This window comes from Nilaparvata lugens, chromosome 9 (genome assembly GCF_014356525.2).
Source record: "Nilaparvata lugens isolate BPH chromosome 9, ASM1435652v1, whole genome shotgun sequence".
In the NCBI taxonomy this organism is placed as follows: Eukaryota; Metazoa; Arthropoda; class Insecta; order Hemiptera; family Delphacidae; genus Nilaparvata; species Nilaparvata lugens.
The window spans coordinates 32,261,126-32,287,814 of record NC_052512.1 but is presented as its reverse complement, the minus strand read 5'-3'; the positions used below and the strand labels follow the sequence as shown (position 1 = coordinate 32,287,814).

At 38.3% G+C, this 26,689-nt stretch overlaps 1 protein-coding gene across 1 annotated transcript in view; it reads left to right on the top strand.

The window, feature by feature from the left end:
- LOC111060958 (limbic system-associated membrane protein) overlaps positions 1 to 26,689 on the top strand; it is a gene marked incomplete in the record, with an annotated part of 128,106 nt that overhangs the window by 86,661 nt on the left and 14,756 nt on the right. Inside the window, 2 exon segments of the mRNA XM_039435249.1 lie at positions 5,426 to 5,636; positions 17,836 to 18,162. Coding sequence (XP_039291183.1) covers positions 5,426 to 5,636; positions 17,836 to 18,162 — 538 coding nt within the window.

The following is a 26,689-nucleotide window of genomic DNA, read 5'->3' as shown; positions in this document are numbered from 1 at the left end:
GTAGACATGAATAAAATAATTTTGAACTGAAACTTCAAACAGATTTGAAGTAAGAAAGCCAGAATTATCATCAAATTCATGTGCAAGAAAATAGCTGTAAGATTTAAGTAGAAGTAATGCCTAGTTATCAAGAAAGTCATATTAAAGCATCAAGTGTTAATATGGTACATACTCCAGAAATTCAGGTAGATGAAGCTATGAGTAAATCTGAATTGTTGTCAAGAAGAACCATACATGATAGGTTGTATTTTAATGACTATTGGAGGAACAAGAGAATACTCCACCCACTGGATATGACTTAGCAGAAATAGAAGTACAAATTTTCAATAAAAATATCAATGATTTCTTCTTCTTCTTCTTCTTCTTCTTCTTCTTCTTCTTTCCTTCTTCTACATCATAACCTCTTTTTCTTCTTCTTCTACTTGTTCTTCTTCTTCTTCTTCCTCTTCTTCTTCTTCTTCTTCTTCTTCTTCTTCTTTTTATTCTTCTTCTCTCCTCCTCTTTCTTCTTCTCCACCTTCTCCTTATCCACCTTTTCCTACTTCCTCCTGTTCTCTCTGTGCTTCGTTCTCCGATGCCAAGTGCCTCTTCTAACACAGCTGAGAAACTATTTCAGTGTGAGTCCTTTCATGGCTCGGACCTCTTTGAAGTCTTTGCAGGTATGTCTACCGCTTAGGGCAAGGGCAACTGGCAAATACTTAAACAAATACACATCAACTTTCGCGAATCACCAGAGAACTAACTCTTGAAAGCGGAGTGGGGAAATAGAATAACGGGACTTTTTCCCTATCTTCTCTTTCTTTCATCTTCTTCTTTCCTCTTCTCCTTTCTTCTTCTTCTTGTCCTTCATCCCTCTTCTTTCCCCTTCTCTTCTTCCCTTTCCATCTGTTCTCTTCTTCTTCTTCTTCACTTTTCATAGTCACTCCTCTTCTTCTTCTTCTTCTTCTTCTTCTTCTTCTTCTTTTTCCTCTTCTTCTTCTCCGGAAGAGGGGGGGGGGGTGACCTAGCGCTCAGATTCCCATGTCTGTCTTTTGTTCCAAGATTCCATGTTTTCGGCCCAAATCAGTATCTCAGCCCTACTAGCATAAACTCTGTAGGACCTAGCTGAAAATTTGTATCAAATTTCAACATTTTCTGTTCATTTGCATGAGAAAACGCCAATTTTGGGTGTATCTTTCTTGTAATTCTCAAGTTGTTGTTGTTGTTGTTGTTGTCGTTGTTCTTCTTCTTCTTCTCCTTCTTCTCCTTCTTCTATACGGAGATTCTTCATGAATGAGAGAGTTGCAACGTACCACCAACAATGGAAAGAGCATGTTGAACAAATGTCAGCTGATAAGCTGCGTTGTGCTATAGTGATACTTGTGAATATTTTATATAGTGAGGTCCACGTTATAATGGCAGTGGAAAAAGATGAGAGGAATAACGTTGCCGATCCTCTGCCTTGTCAATGCCTTCTATAGGCAGTAGCTGGTACAGGTTTATTGATGTAATGTTAACTGTTCATTCTCGTTTGATATAACTATATTTTATCAAGCAAGAAATTATATTTAACAATAATTTCATGATGAATTTTAATGATCAAAATGAAATATTCTGTTGATTAATCATCAATTCTACATTGTAAAGTGATGATCTGGCAACAGAGCAAAGCGAGAAAGAGATGGAGCTATCCGCTTTGTTAATGATAGACAGGAATAGCAATACCATTGTTAATCAGACACTGACATTATAACGTGAACTCCACTATAGAAAGACGTAACTCCAAAGAACTACTTGTATCTTTTCGGATGCAACACGTTGCTTTTGAGAAGATACAAGAGAGCATCTGTTGCCTATGGAAGGATTCATTTTGCTCCACTCACTGTCTAAAGTACTTACTCAACTCCCTGAAACATAATACTAAAGTGTCACTTTTTCGCTCTCGGTAGTAAAAAACAGAAAAACTCCCTAAGGAGGAAAAGTGATTCCATTTAAATAACATGGGAAGCATCTCTATTTAAGAAACTTACATTGTAAGGTAAGAAGGTCTAAGCTCAGATGAGGAAGCATATAGAGTAGTCAGTCATTGGGCCAACTAAATTCACCTCAACCAGATTTGTTCAACATATTATGAAATACAAACTTCATATCACTATACTAAAAAAATGTATAAATATTTTTTCTATATTCCATGCCATTCAAAATAACAGCCAACGAATATTTCTTATTAACTAATCAAATTTGAAACGGAAACTTTATCATAGCTGTAGTTGTGGCGGCCATTGTTGTTACAACTTTTGCCGACAGATAGCGCTGTCGGCGGAGAACTGTGATTACAAGCCAGCTGTTTCTGTATACTTTTTAGATTATGTTGTAACACATTGCTGTTCACGTACGTTTTTGAAAATTATTTTATTTGCAGTTTTAATAAAAATGTAGGTGGAGGAAAAATTTTGTGTATGACACGAGTGAAAAATGTCAGATACCTACAGATACCTTGAAAAGTGACCATTTCTGCACTGATTGCAGGCTGCAAAGAATCACTTTTCCGCTCTAGTGCGCAAAGTATTACTTTGCGTACTCCAGATTTGCAGCATGACAACCCGAAATAGTTAGTAGGTTATATGGACTATGGAGCACCAGTGCAGGAAAATGAAAATTAAGTTGGTAACAATGTCTGTGGTTAGATGAGAATCATCAATGGCTGTATGGCTACATATTTATGATAAAATCCCAATCAAGAAATCCAAAACAATAATAATGTTTATCTAAATCATAATTAAATAATAACTTATCATTAAATAATAAATAATGTTTCTTTTCTATTGACAGTAATAATTATTTCAACTTCAAGCAATGAGAAATGTAGCAAACACACATTATGAAATTCGAATTTTCAGGTTAAATAATTACCGTTCGAAATTCATGTCAATAAAATTAATAAAATAACATTAGAATATACTACAATAAAATATTTTCTGTTGTCTATGTTATTCTATAAATTTTTTTTAGTTTACTCATAGTATTTTTTGGTGATTTTAGTTAACCATAAGTCTAAATATCTGAATACTGTTTTTAGTTGGATGAAACGAAGTTAGGTACGATTCTTCCCACTGGGCTGCGCGCTTGTCGGTTCAGCCATCTTGCAACCATCCTAATCAGCTGTTGGCGTGTATTTTAAATGCGAATTTTTTGTTTTATCTGTATTTTTTCTGATTCTTGAATGAATAAATATGAGAACTTTAGCTGAGAATTTTCAACTTCAATTAGATTATTAATTTTTGAATGAATTAAGGTTGTTATTAATAACAGCATCACACACACAAACATTTTTTGATGGATTTCAGCCATCATTTTACCCATAATTATCCACTTCTCATATTCAATGGTAACTGTGGGAAAAATTTAATGTGGAATATGTGCGCAAAGTTCCTCTGCTGCACTCAAGAAACCATTCCGTTTCTTTCGGTGCAGCAAACTGTCACCTTGCGCACTAGTTGCACAAATAACTATTCCGCCACACTGCACAGAAAGCAGCTGTTTTCCAGTCCCAACGTAGATCTGAAAGACCTTGTTTGCAGACGACGTCAGAAAAGGGTTTCTTTTCCGGTCTAGGCCAGAAAGTTGTCTCTTTCCAGCCGCTCATGGAAGTAGTTAATAAGTCATCCGCTAGATCGGGCGAGTGTCCACTTTCATCAACTGAAGTCGCCATGATTTCAGTTCCAGTTTCGAATCAAAACTAATTCGCTTCGCAACCAGTTTTATTCAATTATTTATTGTTGATTAGTACATTCCGAATTTTCAAAAATGCTTGAAGATGACTGTGGTTTTCCAAGTGAAATTTTAAAAGAATCTGAAATCCTGACTGCAAATCTTCTACCACTAAAATCAAGAGATAGGTACGATAGCTTAACGAGTATTCTTTATTTATTTTGTCAGCAATACCTGTAGTGTGGCGAAAAATATCGTTCGCACCACGGGCAAAAATGTTTTTCCAGCTCTCAATCTTTTCTAGTCCTCGGCCTACGGCCTCGGACTTGAAAACCGATTTCGAGCTGGAAAAATCTCATTTTCTGCTCTAGGTGCGAAATATACTATTCCCGCACTAGAGCGGAAAAGTGATTCTTTGCGTTCTGTAATCAGTGCAGGAATGGCTACTTTCCAAGGTAACTGTAGGAAAAATGTTTTTCTCTCCCTCAGGAAAATTGTTGCCCTCGGCTTTGCCTCGGGTTTCAAACTTTTCCCTCAGGGAGAAAAAACAGCACTTTTCACTGTAGATATACAAATAACTATTTTATAAATGCTCAATGTCTTTGAACGGATAGTGTAAGTGTGAACAATCTAGTGGCCCTCAGTCGATAGGACTGTACAGGCTACAGGACTAGGACTGTACAGGCTACAGGACCCGGACTGTACCTCGCAAGAAGCATCTTGACAATAACAGATGATCGAGATGTCTAGATCAAGTAGGCAATGGCACTCATAACTTATATATCTCGTAACTTGTACCCTGGACTTCGCTACTCCACTTAAAACTTGTGAATTGATAACTTTGCGTCTACACTTGAACCTCATTCAACTTATCAGTCTGTGTAATCATCTCCACCATGAAAGGAGTTTGCAAACAATTCAGAATCCTTAGCATTAATTAATTAACCAAGTGACCCTTTCGGTTAGAGAACTCGCTCAATTACTGTTTTATACCATTCTTTGAATCCTGAAACTTTCAATTTTGTATAGAGTTGTTTGAAAACATGGGAACATTTGAATATCCCTCTAAAAAGGATAATTTGACAGTGGGTTTCACTGTGGATCCTATTTGAAATGATAAATTGCTTTTCAAAAATAGCTCTGTTGCTTTAACATCTTTGATCCACATTTGAATTTAACAGGAAAAAGAAGAAGAGGAGGAAGAAGTAGAAGTAGAAGAAGAAGAAGAAGAAGAAGAAGAAGAAGAAGAAGAAGAAGAAGAAGAAGAAGAAGAAGAAGAAGAAGAAGAAGAAGAAGAAGAAGGAGAAGAAGAAGAAGAGAAGAAGAAGAAGAAGAAGAAGAAGAGAAGAAGAGAAGAAGAAGAAGAAGAGAAGAAGAAGAAGAAGAGAAGAAGAAGAAGAAGAAGAAGAAGAAGAGGAAGAAGAAGAAGAGGGAAGAAGAAGAAGGAAAGAGAGGAGAAAAGGAAAAAGGAGAAGAGGAGGAGGAGGAAGAAGAAGAAGGAGAAGAAGAAGAAGAGGGAAGAAGAAGGGGGAAGAAAAGGGAGAAGAGAGGAAGAAGAAAAACTATTTAAGTATCATCATTCTATTATATTATTTGTATTATCCTTATATCATCTCCAGTGAGGTCCACGTTATAATAGCAGTATTCGATAAACATTGGTGTTGTAATCCTTGTCTATCAACTTGGCATCATCTTTGTATCACTTTGTATCATATAATTGTATCATGTTGTTACAGGTATCGTGGATACGAGGCAGGGACCTGCACATATTGACAGTGGGTGGGCAGAGATACACTCGTGACCGCCGCTTCCAGCCGCTGCATGCCGACGGCAGTGATGAGTGGACGCTGAGGGTGGTGCAGCCCCGGGCCCAGGAGGCCGGTACATACGAGTGCCAGGTCAGCACCGAGCCAAAGATATCGCAGGCATTCCAGCTCAACGTTGTGGGTCAGTGCAGTGCCTAAACAAGCAACTATACTTATTTTTTTAGTCTATTCATTCATGAGGCTTTTATGGGTAGACAGATCCTTTTGGATGTCCTGCCTTGCCCTATCACTCAATTTCATTTCCTATTCAATTCAATCCAATTTCAATTCAATTCAGTTTATTTCCAAAAAACATAATACACGAATAAAAAATCTATATATATAAAAGCGAAATGGCACTCACTCACTGACTGACTGACTGACTCACTCACTCACTCACTCACTCACTCGCATAACTAAAAATCTACCGGACCAAAAACGTTCAAATTTGTTAGGTATGTTCAGTTGGCCCTTTAGAGGCGCACTAAGAAATCTTTTGGCAATATTTTAACTCTAAGGGTTGTTTTTAAGGGTTGAAGTTCGTCTTCTAGCATGTATATTCTTCTTCTCCAAATCTCTTAATTATATTTGAAATTTCCATATCATATGTTACTATAGAACTATAATCTAGATAGAGTATCTCTTCGAAACAGTTGTTAACTGGCAACTAAATAATTTTCTCAGGTTGGCATTAAGTTGAGTTGACTTTGTTAGGTTGGCACCAAGTTGAAGATTTAAATGCATTTATCGGGGGAAAATTGATTGGGCACTGCTACTCCAATCCTGGGAATATTATATTACTAGCAGTCAGGCTCGCTTTGCTCGCCATATCCGTTTTAGCCAGCCGTTAATCTGGACCCCCGACTGGATTGTCCTAACATATGATAAAAATGCCCAAATGAAAAATGCAGGCGAGCGAAGCGAGCCTGCTGATCTCATTCTTGGACGATCCAGTCGGGGGTCCAGGGGGCGGAGCCCCCTGGCTAGACGGATATGGCGAGCGAAGCGAGCCTGACGGCTAGTACAATATAAAACTTTTTTTTGAATCCCCCTACTGGACTATCCGTCTGTGTGTAGGGGGGGAGTTCCACTTTATACATAATAAGCTTAATCTGCTCATAGAAGTAAATAATAGAGAATACACTTATATTGTGGATGTATTAATCATATTCTGATTTTAAAATAGATAATACATTGTGCTGATGTATATTTAAGAATGAGTATGTAGGAATAAGTTTACTAAAAACATTGATTGATTAATGGAATAAATAACGAAGAAAAAACAATATTTTATTGAAGACCGCAGTGGCAGGGATTCCAGAGATTCTCAGAAGAGAGAATGAAAAAAGCATAAACCAGGAAGGCAAAACAGTCAAACTGGTTATATCAATGATAAAATAAATACCAATCAATTGTCTGGGAACCTTGAAGTCGTGTTGGTCACCAAGCATAACGAGATTGGAGTAGTTCTTCTGAAGCTTCCCAACCAATCTGGTACAGCGACCTGTCCACCCTCTTCCTAAACACTACCAAACTAAACGCCTCTGCTTCCCAAATCACCCCTGGCACATTTCTGTACAAGATATGGGCCAGGTATGAAGGATTTGTCAATTCAGAGCCGTGAGTCAGCTGAGGTATCTCAAAGCTGTAATTGGATCTGTGGCGACTGGGGAGTAGCTATGGTAAAGCTAATTCACTAGCTACGTAAAGCTATGGTTATCCTCAAGTTTATAGGATTATAGATTACAAGTTTATAGGGTTTCGGATGGATACGTTAACCGTCGGTCCAGGCTGCCTAAAAAGCAGTCGTTAGGTCATGTCAGAGGCCCCTGAAATTGATCAGTTGCGACCTGAAAACTCTGACACCAGACCTGAGCCAGCCATGTCACTCGATATTATTATTATTATTATTATTATTATTATTAGGGTAGTTCATGTTTTCTCACTAAAATTTTACACTTCCACTTCCTGAGTTTTCATTGACCGAGCGAAGTGAGGTCTAAGATTTAAGTCGACGGTTTTGCATTACTCTTTATGTTTATATGTTTATAATTATATTTTTCTACAACTGCGCATAAATAAAGAATTTACACACTCAATTTCTCCTCGTAAAACAGTTTATTTCTGAGGAGAATCTACTTTTCCGATCGCTAACCATCCGCGCATGCGTAGTAGATTTACTTTACGCTCCCAAATCATTCGCGCATGCACAGAAGAGTTTCTTTACGCTCCCCAATCAGCTGATTGTAAGCAGCTCGCCAAAAAGTCAGGGCTTAACCTAAAAAGTCGGTAATTGTAACTTCGCCGATATAAGTAATTTAACAGGTTTGGGCAGTTGTAGAAAAAATGTTGTATGTAATTCGCGCGTAATGCTTCTTTATCGCTCTTGCAAAATTATTACGCTCCGCTTAGCGTCACGTGATAACTGTTTTGCGAAAGCGATAAAGTCGCGCATTACGCTCTTAATACATAAATAGCTATTTTTGTTCCGCATTTAACTTATAGCGAAACGCAGCAATAGATTTTCATAAAATTTGACAGGTATGTTCCTTTTTTGAATTTCGCGTTGTCGTATACATACGGTTTTTTGGGGAATTTTGCATTTTGAGAATAATTCAAAAGGAAAATGAGTCTTCTTTTAACGCCAATATTAACGTAAAAATAAGACTTTAGAATTATTCATCATAAATCAGCTGTCTAGTGGACAAAAATACTACCCGTTCAAAAACATCGAACATCTTGAAAATGTATCTTTCCATCAAAGTGTTAATTGACAGTAGTTCACTATAATACTACCCGTTCAAGAACATCAAACATCTTGAAAATGTATCTTTTCATCAACGTTGTAGACAGTGTTGTAGCCAGACCTGATAACAGCGCTCACACTCACATTCCGGGACGACACGTCACGGTACGATAGGACAGAAAGCCATGTTTAGTTGAGATTTTTTGTAGACATTTTAAATTGATAAATTGTTCAATAATTTTTGAGAAAATATAACAACAGGTCAATATAATATAATAAGTTACTGAGCGCGAGGTCTACTGTTGACAGAACTACTAGTATTAAAAAGTTCAAAATTGAGAAAACTCAACACGAATTCACATTGGAAAAGCAAATGAGCACAGAATATTGTTATTATGATTTCTATAAAAATACATAATTTTTCAATTGAAGTGATTATTATTATTTAGCGTATGGCAGATTCACAACAAATATATACCTAGCTCATGAGTCTCAAATGCCTAGATACACACTGTATATTTCCAAATTCTTTGAGATGTTGTGTGGTTTACATAAGTTTGTCTGACCAAGAGTGAGGTCCTCACTACCTCATTACCTCACTCTTGGTCAGACAAACTTATGTAAACCACACAACATCTCAAAGAATTTGGAAATATACAGTGTGAAATATACAGTGTGTACTCAGGAGCTAGGTATATATTATTATGGCGATGGAGAAATAAATATGGGAAGACAGCTAGAACAATCAACAAAACAAACTTGATAGAAATTGAAAGTACCCCTCTCCAATTGATTTTCCTCATAGATAAGGAGAGAAATAAAAAAAGTTGAAAACGGTCACATTAGTTTCTAATTTTCATGTAAATACTAGAAGAATTTGCCAAGAAAATGAATATATTCATAATAACTATTATAGTGCGGTCCACATTACAAATTGCAGTGGAGGAAGACAGGAGAACAAGGTGAATTAATGATGTCATTGAGAGAGAGAGAGAGAGAGAGAGAGTGTGTGAGTGAGGAAGAGAAATTGATTGATTGATTGATTTGGTATTTCATTAATGTGGATCACAATGCATACTAACTCATACACTTACACAATAGCTTAAAATACAGCAAATTTATTTACATAATATAAATTAAACAAATTACTGAGCTGTATATTATGATATGAAAGAAAGAGATATATATATAATGACTATAGATAACATTGATATGCATCTACATTCATTGGTAGATCTATTAAAACATCAATGTCCTTTTTTGGAAAAAATATTCGAAATATCCTTCCCACTAACTCTCTACCGAGAGAGAGAGAGAGAGAGAGAGAGAGAGAGAGAGAGAGAGAGAGAGAGAGAGAGAAAGATTGATTGATTGATTATATGCCTTTATTAAGGACGGAGTTAGAATTCCAGGTCATCTTTGCCACACAACCCTAGAGAGAGATTTGATTGAGTACTTTATATATGTAGATTACAATATATACTGGCTTTTACACTTATATACAATAGTTTACAATACAGCAAAATTATAGATGAACATAATATGGACTAAGAAAATAATCAATGAACTGTATATGATATGAAAAAGTAATTTGTAATATAATAACTATAGATAATTATATTGTTATGCATCTACATAAATTGGCGGAGCTTTGGACATATCATTGTCCAAGAGAGAGAGAGAGAGAGAGAAAGATTGATTGATTGATTATATGCCTTTATTGAGGACGGAGTTAGAATTCCAGGTCTTCTCTGCCTCACAATCATAGACAGAGAGAGAGAATGAGAGAGAGAGAAAGCGAGTGTGAGAGAAATGAAAGGAAAAGAGAGGGAGTGTGTGAGAGAGTGAGAGAGAATCGCATAGCTGGAACGGAAAAGAGATAAATTTAGAAGCATTGGAGAAATGTAGCAGAATAAATGACAGAAAGCTTCATTCTAATGTTAGACATTTATCTGGCAAAGTGAAATGCACAGTCACAATGTACGTTTGTTAGCTTCATTTTTCACATCCCCTACAATCCTCTCTCTTTATCTCTCTCACACCCTCTCTCATCCTTTATCACTCACACTCTCTCTCTCTCTCCGTGAAAGAAGAGGATAATAATATTATTGTTGAACCCGGTGACTCAATTTCGAATAAGGGGATGGGGGGAAGAAAAACCTGCTTCATTCCCTCCCACACACTCTCACTCTCTCTCCGTGAAAGATGAGGGGAACAAGATTGTTGAACACAGTGACTCAATTCCATTGCACGGGATGGGGACGGAGAAAAAATGCGAGTTGGGAAACTAGGCGTTTGTACGAGCTACATGTCACGTAGGGAGGATTGATGTGTTTTCACAAGCGTGGCAAGTTATACTCACAAAACACCATGTACGGTACATTTCAATAGCGATGATCATAGATGATCGGAATAATAAAATATATGAAACACTTCAGTGAGGTCCACGTTATAATGGCAGTGAAGAAAGATAGCAGAACAACGTTGCCGAACCTCTGTCTTCTCAATGCCTTCAATAGACGGTAGCTGAAACAGGTTCATTGATGTAATATTAACGGTTCATTCTTGTTTAAAATAGTCAATTATATTACTTCTCTTGCCCTATTATCATAGGTGAGGAAAGTATTGCTTTCCGAAAAAAATTAAGGTAAACCAATTTACAAATTTCTATACGTTTCAAGGTCCCCTGAGTCCATAAAAGTGGTTTCTGGGTATTGGTTTGTATGTATGTATGTGTGTGTGTGTGTGGTGGTGTGTGTGTGGTGTGTGTGTGTGTGTGTGTGTGTGTGTGTGTGTGTGTGGTGTGTGTGTGTGTGTGTGTGTGTCTGTGTGTGTGTGTGTGTGTGTGTGTGTGTGTGTGGTGTGTGTGTGTGTGTGTGTGTGTGGTGTGTGTGTGTGTGGTGGTGTGTGTGTGTTGTGTGTGTGTGTGTGTGGTGTGTGTGTGTGTGGTGTGTGTGGTGTGTGTGTGTGTGTGTGGTGTGTGTGTGTGTGTGTGTGTGGTGTGTGGTGTGTGTGTGTGTGTGTGTGTGTGTGTGTGTGTGTGGTGTGTGTGTGTGTGCATGTGTGTGGTGTGTGTGTGTGTGTGTGGTGTGTGTGTTGTGTGTGTGTGTGTGTGTGTGGTATGAGTGTATGTGTGTCTGTGTATACGATATCTCATCGCCCAATTAACGGAATGACTTGAAATTTGGAACGTAAGGGCCTTACAATATAAGGATCCGTCACGAACAATTTCGATCAAATGCGATTCAAGATGGCGGCTGAAATGGCAAAAATGTTGTCAAAAACAGAGTTTTTCGCGATTTTCTCTAAAACGGCTCCAATGATTTTGATCAAAGTTATACCTAGAATAGTCATTGATAAGCTCTATCAACGGCCACAAGTCCCATATCTGTAAAAATTTCAGGAGCTCCGCCTCATCTTTGCAGTGTTCTATTTTAGATTCCCAATTATCAGACTCCAGATACAATTTGAACAAAAAATTCCAAGTGGAAAAGATTGAGCATGAAAATCTCTACAATTAATCCTTCGTAACATTTTCACCTAAAATTGAAAATAAGCTCAGAATTCGAGAAAATGTGATTATTCAATTGCAAACTGTTGGCAACCGTTGATTCTATTAAATTATCCACTATGAAGAGATAGCAGACCTCGTGTGTCTCCAGCGTTATTGTCCTGTCACCAGCTGGCTCAGATCTTGGAATAGTAGACTTGTGATGCGCGTGAACACTAGCGTCAGGTGATCAATTTCCATAACGGCAAGGAAAGTCGTGTGAGTGCGCAACATCAGATTTCTTTATTAGGCAAGCAATGATATTTTTCAATTATATCATAATGAATTTTCATGATTGAGATGGAATATAATGTTGATTAATGATTAATCTACATTTTTGAAAGACGATCTGGCAACAGAGCTATGTGAGAGAGATAGTGTTATCAGTTTTGTTGAATGATAGACAAGGATAGCAATACCATTGCTAATCAAACACTGCCATTATAACGTGGACCTCACCATGGGCATTCCCACCAGCTACATGTCACGTACGGAGGATTGATGTGTTTTCACAATCGTGGGAAGTTATATTCGCAAAACATCATGTGCATTTCAATAGCGATGTTCATATTATACTATCAGGAAACCCGTGCTACGCAAGGGTCTATTTAAAAAATCTGGTGTAGTACATTCACACAACTTTCCTTGCTCATTGAACTGGGAGCCTCATTCTCAAACGGCATTTTTTTTTAAATCACTTTCGAAAAGTTCATGTAGTACCTACTATTGTGTTTGAGACACTTCTGGCGCTATCATAGTCTCACAACTATTCTGTTCCACACTCCTATCTCTTGCAGTTGTTAACCATATCTATAATAAAATAAAGAGTTGGCTTATAAAGGTATGGGATAGGAAAATTATGTTTGACGCATCACCACGTCTGAACTACTGGACTAATTAACTTGAAATTTTGCTTATAGGCTAGATTCTTAATTAACTAAGGATGGTTATAGGCCTATTTTAAGTTCTTTAAAATGTCATTACGTCAAGTTTTCAGATTATCAAGTTTGAAAATAGATCGTTGCGAAGCACGGATTCCTGCTAGTGTGTGTATATAATTGTTTTCAGAGCACTTTTTCCTTTGTGTAAATTGTGAAATCCGATGATTTTTTTAAAGTCGTCAAAACAGCTGTTCTACAGATGAAATATCTCGACTATGTGTTATTTTTATAGACTGCTCTACCTACCTACCTACCTAATGCACGAGAAGGAGGTTACAAAGTCCATTTCTCAAGGATGGGGTGAACCCCCCATTAGTTTCCCAGGAAGGAGACTCATGCCAGTTGATGGAGCTGATAAATAAATATACAGAGTAGGAATTCGAAATAAATCAGTCGAGTAATTTTTGAGAAAATCTTGAAAAACATGGTTTTTCAGTAATTATCCGCCATTTTTCTCGAGAATATTACGCAGCTCCTGCAATTTTTCCAGAAATGAGACTCATGTTAGTTGCTAGGGCTTATGAATAGCTATCCATGGTATAAATTTGAAGAAAATCGTTAGAGCGGTTTTAGAGAAAACCGTGAAAAACATGGTTTTTTAGTAATTATCCGCCATTTTTTCCGCCATCTTGAATTGAATTTTTTTGAATTGAATTTTTTTGAATTCTTATTGTCGGGTCCTCATGGTATAAGGACCTTAAGTCTAAAATTTCAAGTCAATCGGCTAATTAGGAATACACACACACACACACACACACACAGACACACACACACACACACACACACACACACACACACACCACACACACACACACACACACACACACACACACACACACACACAAACACATATATATAGAAAACATGAAATAGGGTTCCTTAGATTTTTTTGGAAAGCAATACTTTCCTTACCTATGGTAATAGGGCAAGGAAAGTAAAAATATACAAACTGAAAACTTGACCAAGTGGAATCTTGAAGAAATGAAAGTGGGCCTAGAACCATCCTCGTGTAATTAGGAATCTATATGCAAAATTTCAAGTAAACCAGTCCAGTAGCTCAGACAGTCACCAGTTCGTCCTATTATTTTAAGCGAGCAATTTCTGTATCTATATTCTTATATCTTGTTATTCCTATATCTGGCTATTTATGTTTGACGGTTCTCGAAAACGGCTCCAACGATTTACACGAAATTTGGAGCATAGTAGGTTTATGATATAAAGATTCGATTGCACTGGGTCTCATTCTTTGGAAAACTGGCCGAACGACATTAAAAGGATTCATCCTTGGAAAACAGATGATAATTTCGTGGTCTCTCGATAACAGAAGATGCGTGTGCCTGTGTGGGAGAGAGACAGAATTATTTCCAGCTGTGTAATCATAATCAATCAGCGAGAAATTTTATCTAGCTAGACAATTTAATCGATTTGATCAACATGATCTGATTAGTTGACATGACATGATAATCCTCCTAAACTAGAGTAAATCATAATTTTCAAAGTTGATCATTATTTTATCATAATTCATAGTTCATCATAATTCTCAAAGTTGATCATTATTTGACAATTCCAAGTGATTAGTAGGTGTCATTTTGTTATTCAATTTGGTTTGTATATAATCTAAATTAATAATTTTGTTTTCAAATGCTTGAACAGAAAATCGAACCTGAATTAGAGTGTATGGAACATAACCTACTTTCTGGACTATTTATAGTGTATAAATCAAAATTCGGGAAAGAAACATCTGTGCTGTGCCTGTTAGTACTTCCCCAATCATTTTAAAGAATTGTGTTCGGTTTATCAAAAATCAATAAATAAATAACGAGCAAAGCTCGGAGCCCCGATTTTTTGAATTATGTAGCGACTTGGTTGATATATTATGAGAATTATCGTGTTTCAGTCTAAAAGTAATTTGAGATTTGAAACAGGAAAAGTGCAAATCGAAATCGAAAACCTGTAAACAATTCAAGTTCATTTACAAGATACATATCAACACAGTAATACCTTTCTAAGCCGCCCCCAAATTTCAGAGCTTGTTTTTGTCAAGGAATCGGATCCTTCTCAATGGAATTCTCATATTTCTGTCTCTCTACTCTCTCACACCCTCTCTGTCTGCCTACTTCCACTCATTCCTTACAATCTGAGTCCACAATCCCAGATAGGCCCAGCCGACGAAGTTCGAGAGAGAGGAAGAATTTACCTGACATGTATTCGAATCTTGAGAAATGGAAGTCTTGCCTCCAATAACGAGCAGAGTGCATGGAAGAAGGAAGACGCTTTCCATCAGTACATGCCTGTTGTAATATTCTAAGAGCCGTGCCCTCGAGAATTCAAATGTATACGTGATATCTACAAGTATATATGTATATTTGTCATACCTATCCATCATGTAGGGAGAAGAGAATGTGCGTGTAAGGTATGAAGGCTTCTGTGTCAATAAAAATGAACAACATATATCTATTTATATTCAGGGAAAAGAATCTGTATTCTATGATCCATGCAAATATTCCAGATTTTTCATTCTCATATCATCTTCATGTTGTTCCAACTACGAGTCTCTTTAATCTTCTACTTCTTCTCTTTTCTCTGTGTGCAGGAGACAAATTGGCCATATTTTGTGTATTGGAATATGGGCTTAAGTACACTCAACAATAAATTTTCCATTTTTCGAACGAATTTGACTTATGATGCATGATTTTGAGCCGCCTTGACGGGCCGAGAAGAGTGAAGTGTAGTACGATGAAATCTGAGCATTTTGTCAAAAGTTATAATTGTTTGATCCTTGAGGTGCCCTTAAGCGCGCCTCTCCACTAGGAAATACTGAAATGGAGTGCATCTGACGAGTGATTCTCATAGAACTTGATCTCATGAACTTATGTCATTGTGCGAAATATCAGTGTGAGGACAATGTAGTTGGTGATGATGGTTGAAGCTGAAAATTAGGTGTTTTTCACAATACAAGGAGCATTGTTGTTAGGTGTACCTGGAAATCTATATTAGATGGAGCGCTCTACCCGATCTCATATTGTAGAGCACAAAAATATGCCCAGACAGATTTCGAATTATACATCAAAATAGTAACAATCGGAAGATATTGTTGATCAAAAACTAAAATTCATCAAATTTGATTTTTTCCTTCAAATCAGTACTCATTGGAGATAGAGAGTTCCGACTGATTTCAATCTATTCAGATTTTTATAATCTAAAAGGAAGGCGGGAGCAAAGTTTTCTGTCCGATTACGAGATTTGGCAGAAATAGTTGATAAATGGAAAATGAGCCGAGAATACGAGGTTTTTGGGCCACTCTGTATCTAGCAAAAAGAAATTGGTTCTGGACTTCTCTTATGTACCCAAATAATATATTAGAAAACCAGAACTACAATATAAATTGTAGTATAATTGTAGTATTGTATATTAATTGCACACCCCTTTTTTATGTCTATATTGACTGGACTATATATATATAATTATATTGAAACTATTGAAGCCCGTATGTTCCAAAGCACATACATGGTTTTGAACCATGAACATTCTATGTCCACTTTCTGAATTAAAACATTTTTGAAAAGCGGGAAACTTTATCTCATTAAGGACCGGTTCCCGAGATTGGGATTTAGCTTTGTTCTAGACTTAAAACAGCTGGAGATAATTGGCTTTCCGAAACAGGACGTGGGCTAGTCATAGTTTTTATGATAATCTTTATTTTCTCGTTTCCATACATGGAAACGTTTTTCCTTGACGGAATTAATCATTCCTAAATAATACAAAATAATTGAAACTTCACACTATTTTCTTCTTTTTTTTCGTTCAATTTTCCAGTTTTACTTCCCTTGCCCTATTACCATAGGTAAGGAAAGTGATGCTTTCCGAAAAAGTTAAGGTACCCCAATTTCTAATGTGTGTGTGTGTGTGTGTGTGTGTGTGTGTGTGGTGTGTGTGTGTGTGTGTGTGTGTGTGTGTGTGGTGTGTGTGTGTGTGTGTGTGTGTGTGTGTGTGTGTGTGTGTGTGTGTGTGTGTGTGTGTGTGTGTGGTGTGTGTGTGTGTTGTGTGTGTGTGTGTAGGTGAGTATGTGTGTGAGTGTGTGTGTGTGTGGTGTGTGTGTGTGTGGTGTGTGTGTGTGTGTGTGTGTGTGTGTGTGTTTATATATATATATAATATATATATATATATATGTGTGTGTGTGTGTGGTGTGTGTGTGTATGTGAGTCTGTGTACACGATATCTCATCTCCCAATTAACGGAATGACTTGAAATTTGGAACTCAAGGTCCTTCCCTTATAAGGATCCAACACGAACAATTTCGATCAAATGCGATTCAAGATGGCGGCTAAAATGGCGAAAATGTTGTCAAAAACAGGGTTTTTTCCGATTTTCTCGAAAACGGCTCCAATGATTTTGATTAAATTTAAACCTAGAATAGTCATTGATAAGCTCTATTAACTGCCTAAGTCCCATATTTGTAAAAATTTCAGGAGCTCAGCCCCATCTATTCAAAATTTGAATTTCGATTCTCAATTATCAGGCTCCAGATGAAATTCAAACTAAAACATTCAAGTGGAAAAGATTGAGCAAGAAAATCTCTACAAATAATGTACAGTAACATTTTCACCTAAAATTGAAAATAAACTCGAATTTGAGAAAATGTGTTTATTCAACTGCAAACTATTGGCAACTGTTGATTCTATTTTATTATTCACTATAGAGAGATAGCAGACCTCGTGTGTCTCCAGCATTATTGCCCTGTCACCAGCTAGCTCAAATCTTTGAATGGTAGATTTCAGATGCGCGGTAACACTAGCGTCAGGTGACCAATTTTCATAACGGCTAGGAAAGTTGTGTGAGTGCGCCACACCAGATCTTTTGAAATTTAATTCAAATGTGGACTATGCCCCGTTTCGGAGAGCCATTTTTCTGACTCCAGCTTATTAAAGTCTAGAACTTAGCTAAATCCCGAGCTCGAAAATCGCCCCTTAATGACAAATAAATTGAATTTGGATGAATGGGTTCATGAATATCCAACTATGTGTATGAGCTAGACTGTAAATTACAAATAAATAGGATTTGAATGAATGGATTTATGACATATGTGTTTTTCCTTTGTTGACAGTATCACGCGCCAGCATATCAGGCAGCAAAGAACTGTTTGTGAAGCGAGGGAGCGACTTCAACCTGACCTGCGTGGTCCTGGAGTCACAGGGTGGGACAGAACCACCACTCTTCATCTACTGGTACAAGGATGGCCGGGTCGTCAACTACTCGTCACGTGACCTGAATGACGTCACGTCAGAGTCACGTGGCGTCACGGTCGTCACAGATGCTGCATCACGGAGCTCGCGCCTCCACATCAGTTCGGCACTGCCTGAAGACACGGGCAACTATACATGCTCTCCTTCCTCTTCACTGCCTGACTCCACTCTGGTGCATGTGCTCAATGGTCAGTCACCACATATATTCTTATTTATTTATTCATTTACTATGCAAATGACACTGATGTGGTGACATTGGTAGATGGAATGATCAGGTTGTCTTAGAGCTTGGTAGGCTTGTGCTATTTTTCTTCCAAATTTATAGGTGGAAAAGTCCAGAATAAGGTTGGAATTTCATGTATAATTTTTTTTCAAATACTTGTCAAGAATACACATGAAACTATCAATTTAGATGTAGAGAGAGAGAGAGAGAGAGAGAGAGAGAGAGAGAGAGATAGAGAATTTCTTAATTCACTTTGATCTGTCAGTATAGCATCAGATGTAGAGAGAGAGTAAGGGAATTTTTCCCTCAAAAGGAAATTATTTTTTCCCAGACTCGATATCCAGCCCCCTCATCTATACTGGGGAAGGGGAAGGGAAAATCTATTTGAGAGAGAGAGAGAGATATCTCTCTCCTTCATCCCCCTCGTCCTCACTGGGAGAGGGGGAGAGAGAGAGAAAGGGAGGGAGATTAGATTAGATTAGATACATTAGATTAGATTAGAGAGAGAGAGAGAGGAGAGAGAGAGAGAGGAGAGAGAGAGAGAGAGAGAGAGAGAGGAGAGAGAGAGAGAGAGAGAGAGAGAGTGAGAGGAGTGGGAGGGAAAAATCTATTTTTAGAACACCCCCCCCCCTGCGGCGTGAGGGGGTGGGAGGGCAGGGGAAGTGGGACGGGAGAGGGTGAGAGGGGGGAGGGGGATTTCGAGCAAAAAAACGCGTCTAAACTGTCAGTTTAGAACTACTTGAGTCTAAGATGGCTTGGATTAATAAATTGATTAGAAATATTCCACTCAATTACCACTTGTAACGAATGATATTGAGTTATTCAAGAAAATTTGAATCATTCAAGAAACACGTAAAGGAACGTTTCATAAGATTTTTTCCAAATTCTATCTTTCTCAAAATACAATTAAACATACATAAAATCATTTAAAATGCATGCAAATATAATTGACTAGAGCGAAATTGAGGTCTTAGTTTCGACTCGATCTTTTGACTGTTTGTTTGTACCACAGTTACAGTTCCCAGTTGATGACCGATTTGGATAGAGCTTGGTAAAGCCTACAGGTACTTCTAAAGGTGCGTACAGACTGTCGCTCTGCTCCGCAACCGAACGTCACTCCAGCAGAGCGATTGATGATCGACCGGTGAGCAACAGTGGTTCGACCGGGGAACGCGAGAAGATCTAACATCTTCCGTAACGTTCATGATGGGTGCGTGGGAGGAGCGACTGTGGTTCGATGGTAGTACGAGGGCGGTACGAGGGCGGTACGAGGGAGGAGCGTGCTAGGTGCGGGTTGGAAGCGCGAATATGTGTACGCAGCTTTAGGCTGTGCAAAGGCTTAAATTAAACTTTTTACTAGTGATATTTTTACAAAGTTTTCGATTTGTATATCCTCGAGCTATCAAAATGAAAAAGTTTTCTCGGGAAAAGATTTTTTTTCTGATCATTGAGATATGAGCGCCTAAAGTTTTAATCTTTGGGACAGAACATTTCAAATTCGATAAGATATAAATCCATGATATAAATGTCCGAAACATGTAGTGATAAAATATTTCAAAAAAAGGGTACTGAGATTGTTATTTTCTTTATATTTATAAATCCATGAGATTTAGAGGATGGATTCTTCATGGTATTGTTCATCTAGTAGAAAAAAATTTATCTAAAAATATCAATTTTTGGAAAAGTTATTCAATTTACGAAAAATAACTCATTTAAAAGTGTTAGTCTTGGTTATTTTTAGTAAATTGAATAACTTTTCCAAAAATTGATATTTCCAGAAAAATTTTTGTTTACTAGATCAACAAAACCATGAAGAATCAATCCTCTAAATCTCATGGATAAAAATCTTACCGAATTTGAAATTTTCTGTCCCAAAAATTCAAACTTCAGGCGCTAATTTTTCAAAAAGTAATGGAGTGGAGTGAAAGCAGTGGAGAAAGATAGCAGAACAACGTTGCTGAACCTCTGCCTTGTCAATGCCTTTTATAGATAGTAGCTGATACAGGTTTATTGATGTAGTATTAACTATTGATTCTCGTTTAAAATTATCAATCATATTCTATTAAGCAAGAAATTATAATTTTCAATAATTTCGTTATGAGTTTTTATAATTCAGATTGAATATTTTATCAAAATATTATTCATTCTACATTGTTGAAAGACAGCAACAAAGCAAAGCGAGAAAGAGATAGCGCTATCTGCTTTGCTGAATGATAGACAAGGATAGGATTACCATCGCCAATCATACACTGCCATTATAACGTGGACTCCACTTTAGACAAGGAAGGAAGACAGAAATGGGTTGAATGAGAGAGAATGTTGGACATAATTGTGTATGCCACGGCTTTTGCAATGTAGGTGGCCTTTATGTATGGTGAAGCGATTAGAGTCGTAATGACTGTGAGAGCCTCATAAAGGGTACTCCGAATGGTGCATTACTGAGCATAAAATAGAATTAGAATCGCCGTCACTTCTGGGTCGCATGGTCTTTTGAACTTTTATTGTGTTTGTGCCTTCCAGATACAGTAATGAGATGATGTGCTGCATTACAAATTCAGCCGTTATCGTTTGTTTGTGTGAGGAAGAGTTCAATCGATAAAAGGTCACCTTCTTCTTCTTTTTTTGTCTCCTTCTTCTTCTCCCTCTTCTCCTTACACTTCTTCTTCTTCTTTTTCTTCTTCTTCTCGTTTTCTTCTTCTTCTTCTTTTCTTCTTCTTCTTTTCTTCTTCTCTTCTTCTTCTTCTTCTTCTCTTCTTCTTCTTCTCTTCTCCGGAAGAGGGGGGGGGGTTGACCGAGCGCTCAGATTCCCATGTCGTCTTTTGTTCCAAGATTCCATGTTTTCGGCCCAAATCAGTATCTCATCCCTACTAGCATAAAATCTGTAGGACCTAGCTGAAAATTTGTATCAAATTTGAACATTTTCTGTTCATTTGCATGAGAAAACGCCAATTTTGGGTGTATCTTTGTTGTAATTTTCAAGTCCTTCAACAACAACACTCTAGCTACGTACAAAATTTTAATATTTTTGCTCAATTAGTTCTTGAAAAACCTGAGAAAACTTAAAGGCCATTCCACACAGCACGCGGCATGCGTGGCTGGACGCACGCTAGCTATTTTTCAAAACATCGCTTCCCAGCTAATCAAATGAAGCAATTCACATAGCAACCACGGCCACGCGGCAACGCTTGCTATACTAGCCACGCGTGGCTACCGTTCGCTCTCTGAGCGATCTTTTCAAACGTGTCCGGCCACGTTTTGGTCCGAGCATGCGCAGAACGTATACTAGAGTATACTATCGTATAGAACGTATACTATCATTGTCAGCCTCAAGGTCGCGCATTAATGATGGAATTCGCCATAGGTCTTCCTTTTTTTATTGATTGGATGTACCCACTGGTCCCGTGCTGTAACGAATACAATAAAACCAGCTCATATCATTATTACTGCTGCTGTTGGGAGTCATCAAACCAGGTGAGCCACAAGAAATCCAGATCCACACCACGGGACCGTCGGAGTTGACATCTTCCTGCATACTGACGGGAAACGTGGACGGTATAGCATCGCAACAGTCCTGGCGGTGTGAATTGGCATGTGGCTAGGTGGCCGGCGTGGTGCGTGCGTCCAACCACGCACGCCACGTGCTGTGTGGAATGGCCTTAAAAAACACCGTTTAAAACCTCTATATCTCCTTCTTCTGCATCATCTAATTCTTCTCCTTCCTCCTCCTTCATCTTCTCCTCCTCCGTCTCCTTCCCCTTCACCTTCTTCTCCCACTTCCTACCTTCTTCCCTTTCCCCTTATAGTGATCATATATAACTCTGATTGATTGTTTCTCTATTATTTTTCCTCTGCTCCTGAAGAGTTTTGGAGAGATCGTAACATATCTTTCGCGAATCGAAAGAGCGTCTTCAGAGGATATTTGTAGCGATCTCAACAAAAGTCTGATAGGTTTCAATTTTCCGAAGTGGTCTGAAATCTGTGTGTTACTCATGTATTTTGGAAGATTTCTCAACTTCTAGATTGATACGAGATCCTAATTCATGGATTTCATGAAAAATGCAACTCTCCCAGATTTGGTTGATATTCGGGCTATGGATATTGACCTAACAAATGTCGTGCTATAATATGAGACATACCACTACAATACAGAGTGAAACATAGAATCTTCCCTTCACTCACAGATCAGAGAAATCACTCATCTTCAAATGCTTATAACTCAAGAATAGAGGTGAATATTGCCAATGTGATGACGTCATATTGTTCCTCTCGTCAAATACTATCATTCCTGAGAGTTTGACCAATTTTTACTTTCCTTGCCCTATTACCATAGGTAAGGAAAGTATTGCTTTCCGAAAAAAATTAAGGTAGGCCTACCCCAATTTCCAAATTTCTATACGTTTCAAGGTCCCCTGAGTCCTGAAAAGTGGTTTTTGGGTAGTGTCTGTAGTGTGTTGTGTGTGTGTGTGTGTGTGTGTGGTGTGTGTCTGTGTGTGTGTGTGTGTGTGTGTGTGTGGTGTGTGTTGTGTGTGTGTACGTCGATACACTCTTATCTCATCTCCCCAATGACGGAATGACTTTGAAATTTGGAACTTGAGGTCCTTACAATATAAGGATCCGACACGAACAGTTTCGATCTGATGCAATTTAAGATGGCGGATAAAATGGTGAAAATGTTGTCAAAAACAAGGTTTTTCGCGATTTTATCGAAAACGGCTCCAACGATTCTAATCAAATGTATACCTGAAATAGACATTGATAAGCTCTATCAACTGCCACAAGTCCCATATCTGTAAAAATTTCAGGAGCTCCGCCCCATCTATGCAAAGTTTGATTTTAGATTCCCAATTATCAGGCTTTGAATACAATTTAAACAGAAAATTCCAAGTGGAAAAAATTGAGCATGAAAATCTCTACAATCAATCAATGGTTGTAACATTCACCAACTGAAAATAAACTCGAAATTCGAGAAATGTATTATTTCAATTACAAACTGTTGGCTAACTTTGATTCTATTAATCATTCACTATGAAGAGATAGCACACTTCGTGTGTCTTCAGCCTTTCTGTCCTTGTCACCAGCTGGCTTGGATCTTTGAATAGTAGACTTGAGATGCGCGGGAACACTAGCGTCAGGTGACGCTAAATTTTCATGTCATCAAGGAAAGTTGTGTGAGTGCGCCACACCAGATTTTTATTATTATTTTTGACATTTCCGCAAAAATCTGTTATGTTCAAGCACACAGTTAATCTATCATTCCATATGACATCAGGCTGAATTTACAAAAGAGCATCTGTCACTAATGGAATGATATATATTTGAAAAATCTGGTGTGGTGCACTCACACAACTTTCCTTGCCGTTATGAGAATTGATCACCTGACGCTAGTGTTCCTGCGCATCGCAATTCTACTATTCAGAGATTTGAGTCAGCTGGTGACAGGACAATAACGCTGCAGACACACGAGGTCTGCTATTTCTTGATAGTGAATGATTTAATAGAATCAACAGTTGCCAACAGTTTGCAAAAATTGGATAATCACATTTTCTCGAATTTCGAGCTCATTTTCAATTTCAGGTGAATATGTTACTGAACATTAATTGTAGAGATTTTCATGCTCAATCTTTTTTTCACTCAGAATGTTTTGTTTAAATTGTATCTGAAGCCTGATAATTGGAAATCTAAAATCAAACTTTGCATAGATGGGGCGGAGCTCCTTAGATTCTCACAGATATGTGTTTAGTGGCAGTTGATAGAGCTTATCAATAACTATCTTAGGTATGAAATTAATAAAAACGTTGAAGCCGTTTTCGAGAAAATCGCAAAAAAAAACCCTTTTTTGACAACATTTTTCGTCATTCTAGCCGCCATCTTGAATTGCATTTGGTCGAAATTTTCGTGTCGGATCCTTATAGGGAAGGACCTTAGTTACGACTGTCAAGTCATACCGTTAATTGGGAGAAGAGATATCGTGTACACAGACGCACATACACACATACACCCACACACACACACCACACACACACACACACACACCCACACACACACACCACACACACACACACAACACACACACACACACACACACACACACACACACACACACACACACACCACCACCACACACCCACACACACACACACACACACACCACACCCACACACCCACACACACACACACACACACACACACACACACACGAACAAACACACACACACACACACACCACACTACCACACCACACAACACACACACCCACACACACACACCACACACACCACAACCACACACACACACACACACACACACACACACACACAACACAACACACACACACACACACACACAACACCACACACACACACCACCCCCCACACTACACACCACACAACACACACACACCCACACACACCACACACACACACACACAGCACACACACACACAACACCCACACCCACAACACACACCCACACACACACACACACACCACACACACACACACACCCACACACACACAACACACACCCAGCACAAACCACATCACACCACACCCACACACACAACACACACACACACATAAAGACAATACCCAAAAACCACTTTTTTGGACTCATGGGACCTTGAAAACTTATAGAAATTAGATTGGGTAGATTCATTTGTTCGAAAGCAATCCTTTCCTTAACTATTGTAATGGGGCGATTGTAGTGTAGTGCCCCTCCGCAGACAGGCAAAGCAACAGAACCCGGACTCGGAAAAATTCCTTTCTGCGTTCAATTTTTTGCATGAGCCAATCTCCACAATTGATATGGTTGGGTCCACGCTTTAATAGCAGTGTTTGATTAGAATGAATTGCTATTCTTGTCTATCATTCAACAAGGCAGATAGCGCTATCTGCTTCTAGCTTGCTCTGTTGACAGATCGTCTTTTAACAATGTAGAGTTAATAATTAATTCACGAAATATTCCATCTTAATTATGATAATGCATCGGAAATTATTGAAAGTATAATTTAATTCTTGCTTAGTAAGAATATAATTGATTTTTAAATCGAGAATGAACAGGTAATATTACATCAATAAACCTAAATCAGCTACCGTCTATAGAAGGCATTGACAAGACAGAGGATCGGCAAAGTTTTTCTCCCATCTTTCTTCACTGCTATCATAACGTGGACATCACTAAAGAGCCTTGAGTGATGTAACACCACCGCATCATTTGTCACTCTGGTTTTCCAAGCTGGAAAATGGAATAATTCAGAATTCAGGTGTTTGTGAACTCCACACTCTTGTCTGACAAAAGAGTTTTTGAAAGTTATTTCATGAATGTTTTTGTTGGTTGCTAATCCTATGGCATCCAAAATGTAGCAACTATTCCGAGGGTGGGAGTGGGTTACCTGGAGGATTTCTCTCTGGGGTTTCATTTCATTCTTCGAAAACAATTACTGGAAAGTCCTGATAAGCCGATGTCACATTCTGACTGCTTCTTCTCTCTCCTTTTCAAATTCTCTCTTCCTATCACTAAAGGTGTTCTTTTTTTCTTTCTTCCTCTTCTTCTTGCTATTCCTCTTCTTATTCTTCTTCTTCTCCTTCTTTTTCTCCACCTTCCACTTCATCATCTCCTCCCTCATCTACACCTTCTCCTCTTTCTTCTTCTTTTTTTTCTCCTCCTCCCTCTTCTTTTCCAACTACTACTTCTTCTCTTCACATTTCTTCTCTTTTTCCCTCTTCTACTAACTCTTCTCCTTCTTCGTCTCCTTTTAATTCTTCTTCTCCACTTCCTTCTTCTTTTTCTCCTCATTCTTCTTCTTTCCCACCTCCTCCTTCTTCTACTCCTCCTTCTTTCCTTCTCCTTCATCATCTTCTCTTCCTCCTGCTCTTCCACCTTCTCCTCTTCCTCCCTCTTCTTCTTCTCCACCCTTCCCTCTACTCCTACTCCCTCTTCTCCACCACCTACTACTTCTTCTCTTCACATTTCTTCTCCTTTCCCCTCTTCTTCTTACTCTTTTCCTTCTTCGTCTCCTTTTAATTCTTCTTTTCATTCTTCTCCACCTCCTTCTTCTTTTTCTCCTTATTCTTCTTCTTCACCTCCTCCTCCTTCTTCTACTTCTCCCTCCTCCCTTCTCCTTCATTATATTCTTCTCCTCCTGCTCTTCCACCTTCTCCTCTACCTTCCTCTTCTTCTTCTGCTTCCTCTTCTTATTCTCCTCCTCCTCCTTCTCCTCCACCACTTACTTCTCATTCCTCTTCTTTTTCTCCTCCTTCTTCTTCCTCTCCCCCTCCCTCTCCCCCTACTTCTCTTCTCCTTCTTCTTCTGCTCCTTCTTCCACTTCTCCTCTTTTTCCCTCACCTTCTTCAACTTCACTCCCTCCTGCTCTTTCACCTTCTCCTCTTTCTCTCTCTTCTTCTTCTCCTTCCACTTCCTATTCTTCTCTTTCTCCTCCTTCTTCTTCTCCTTCACCTTCTACTACTTCCTCTTCATCATCTCCTACTCCCTCT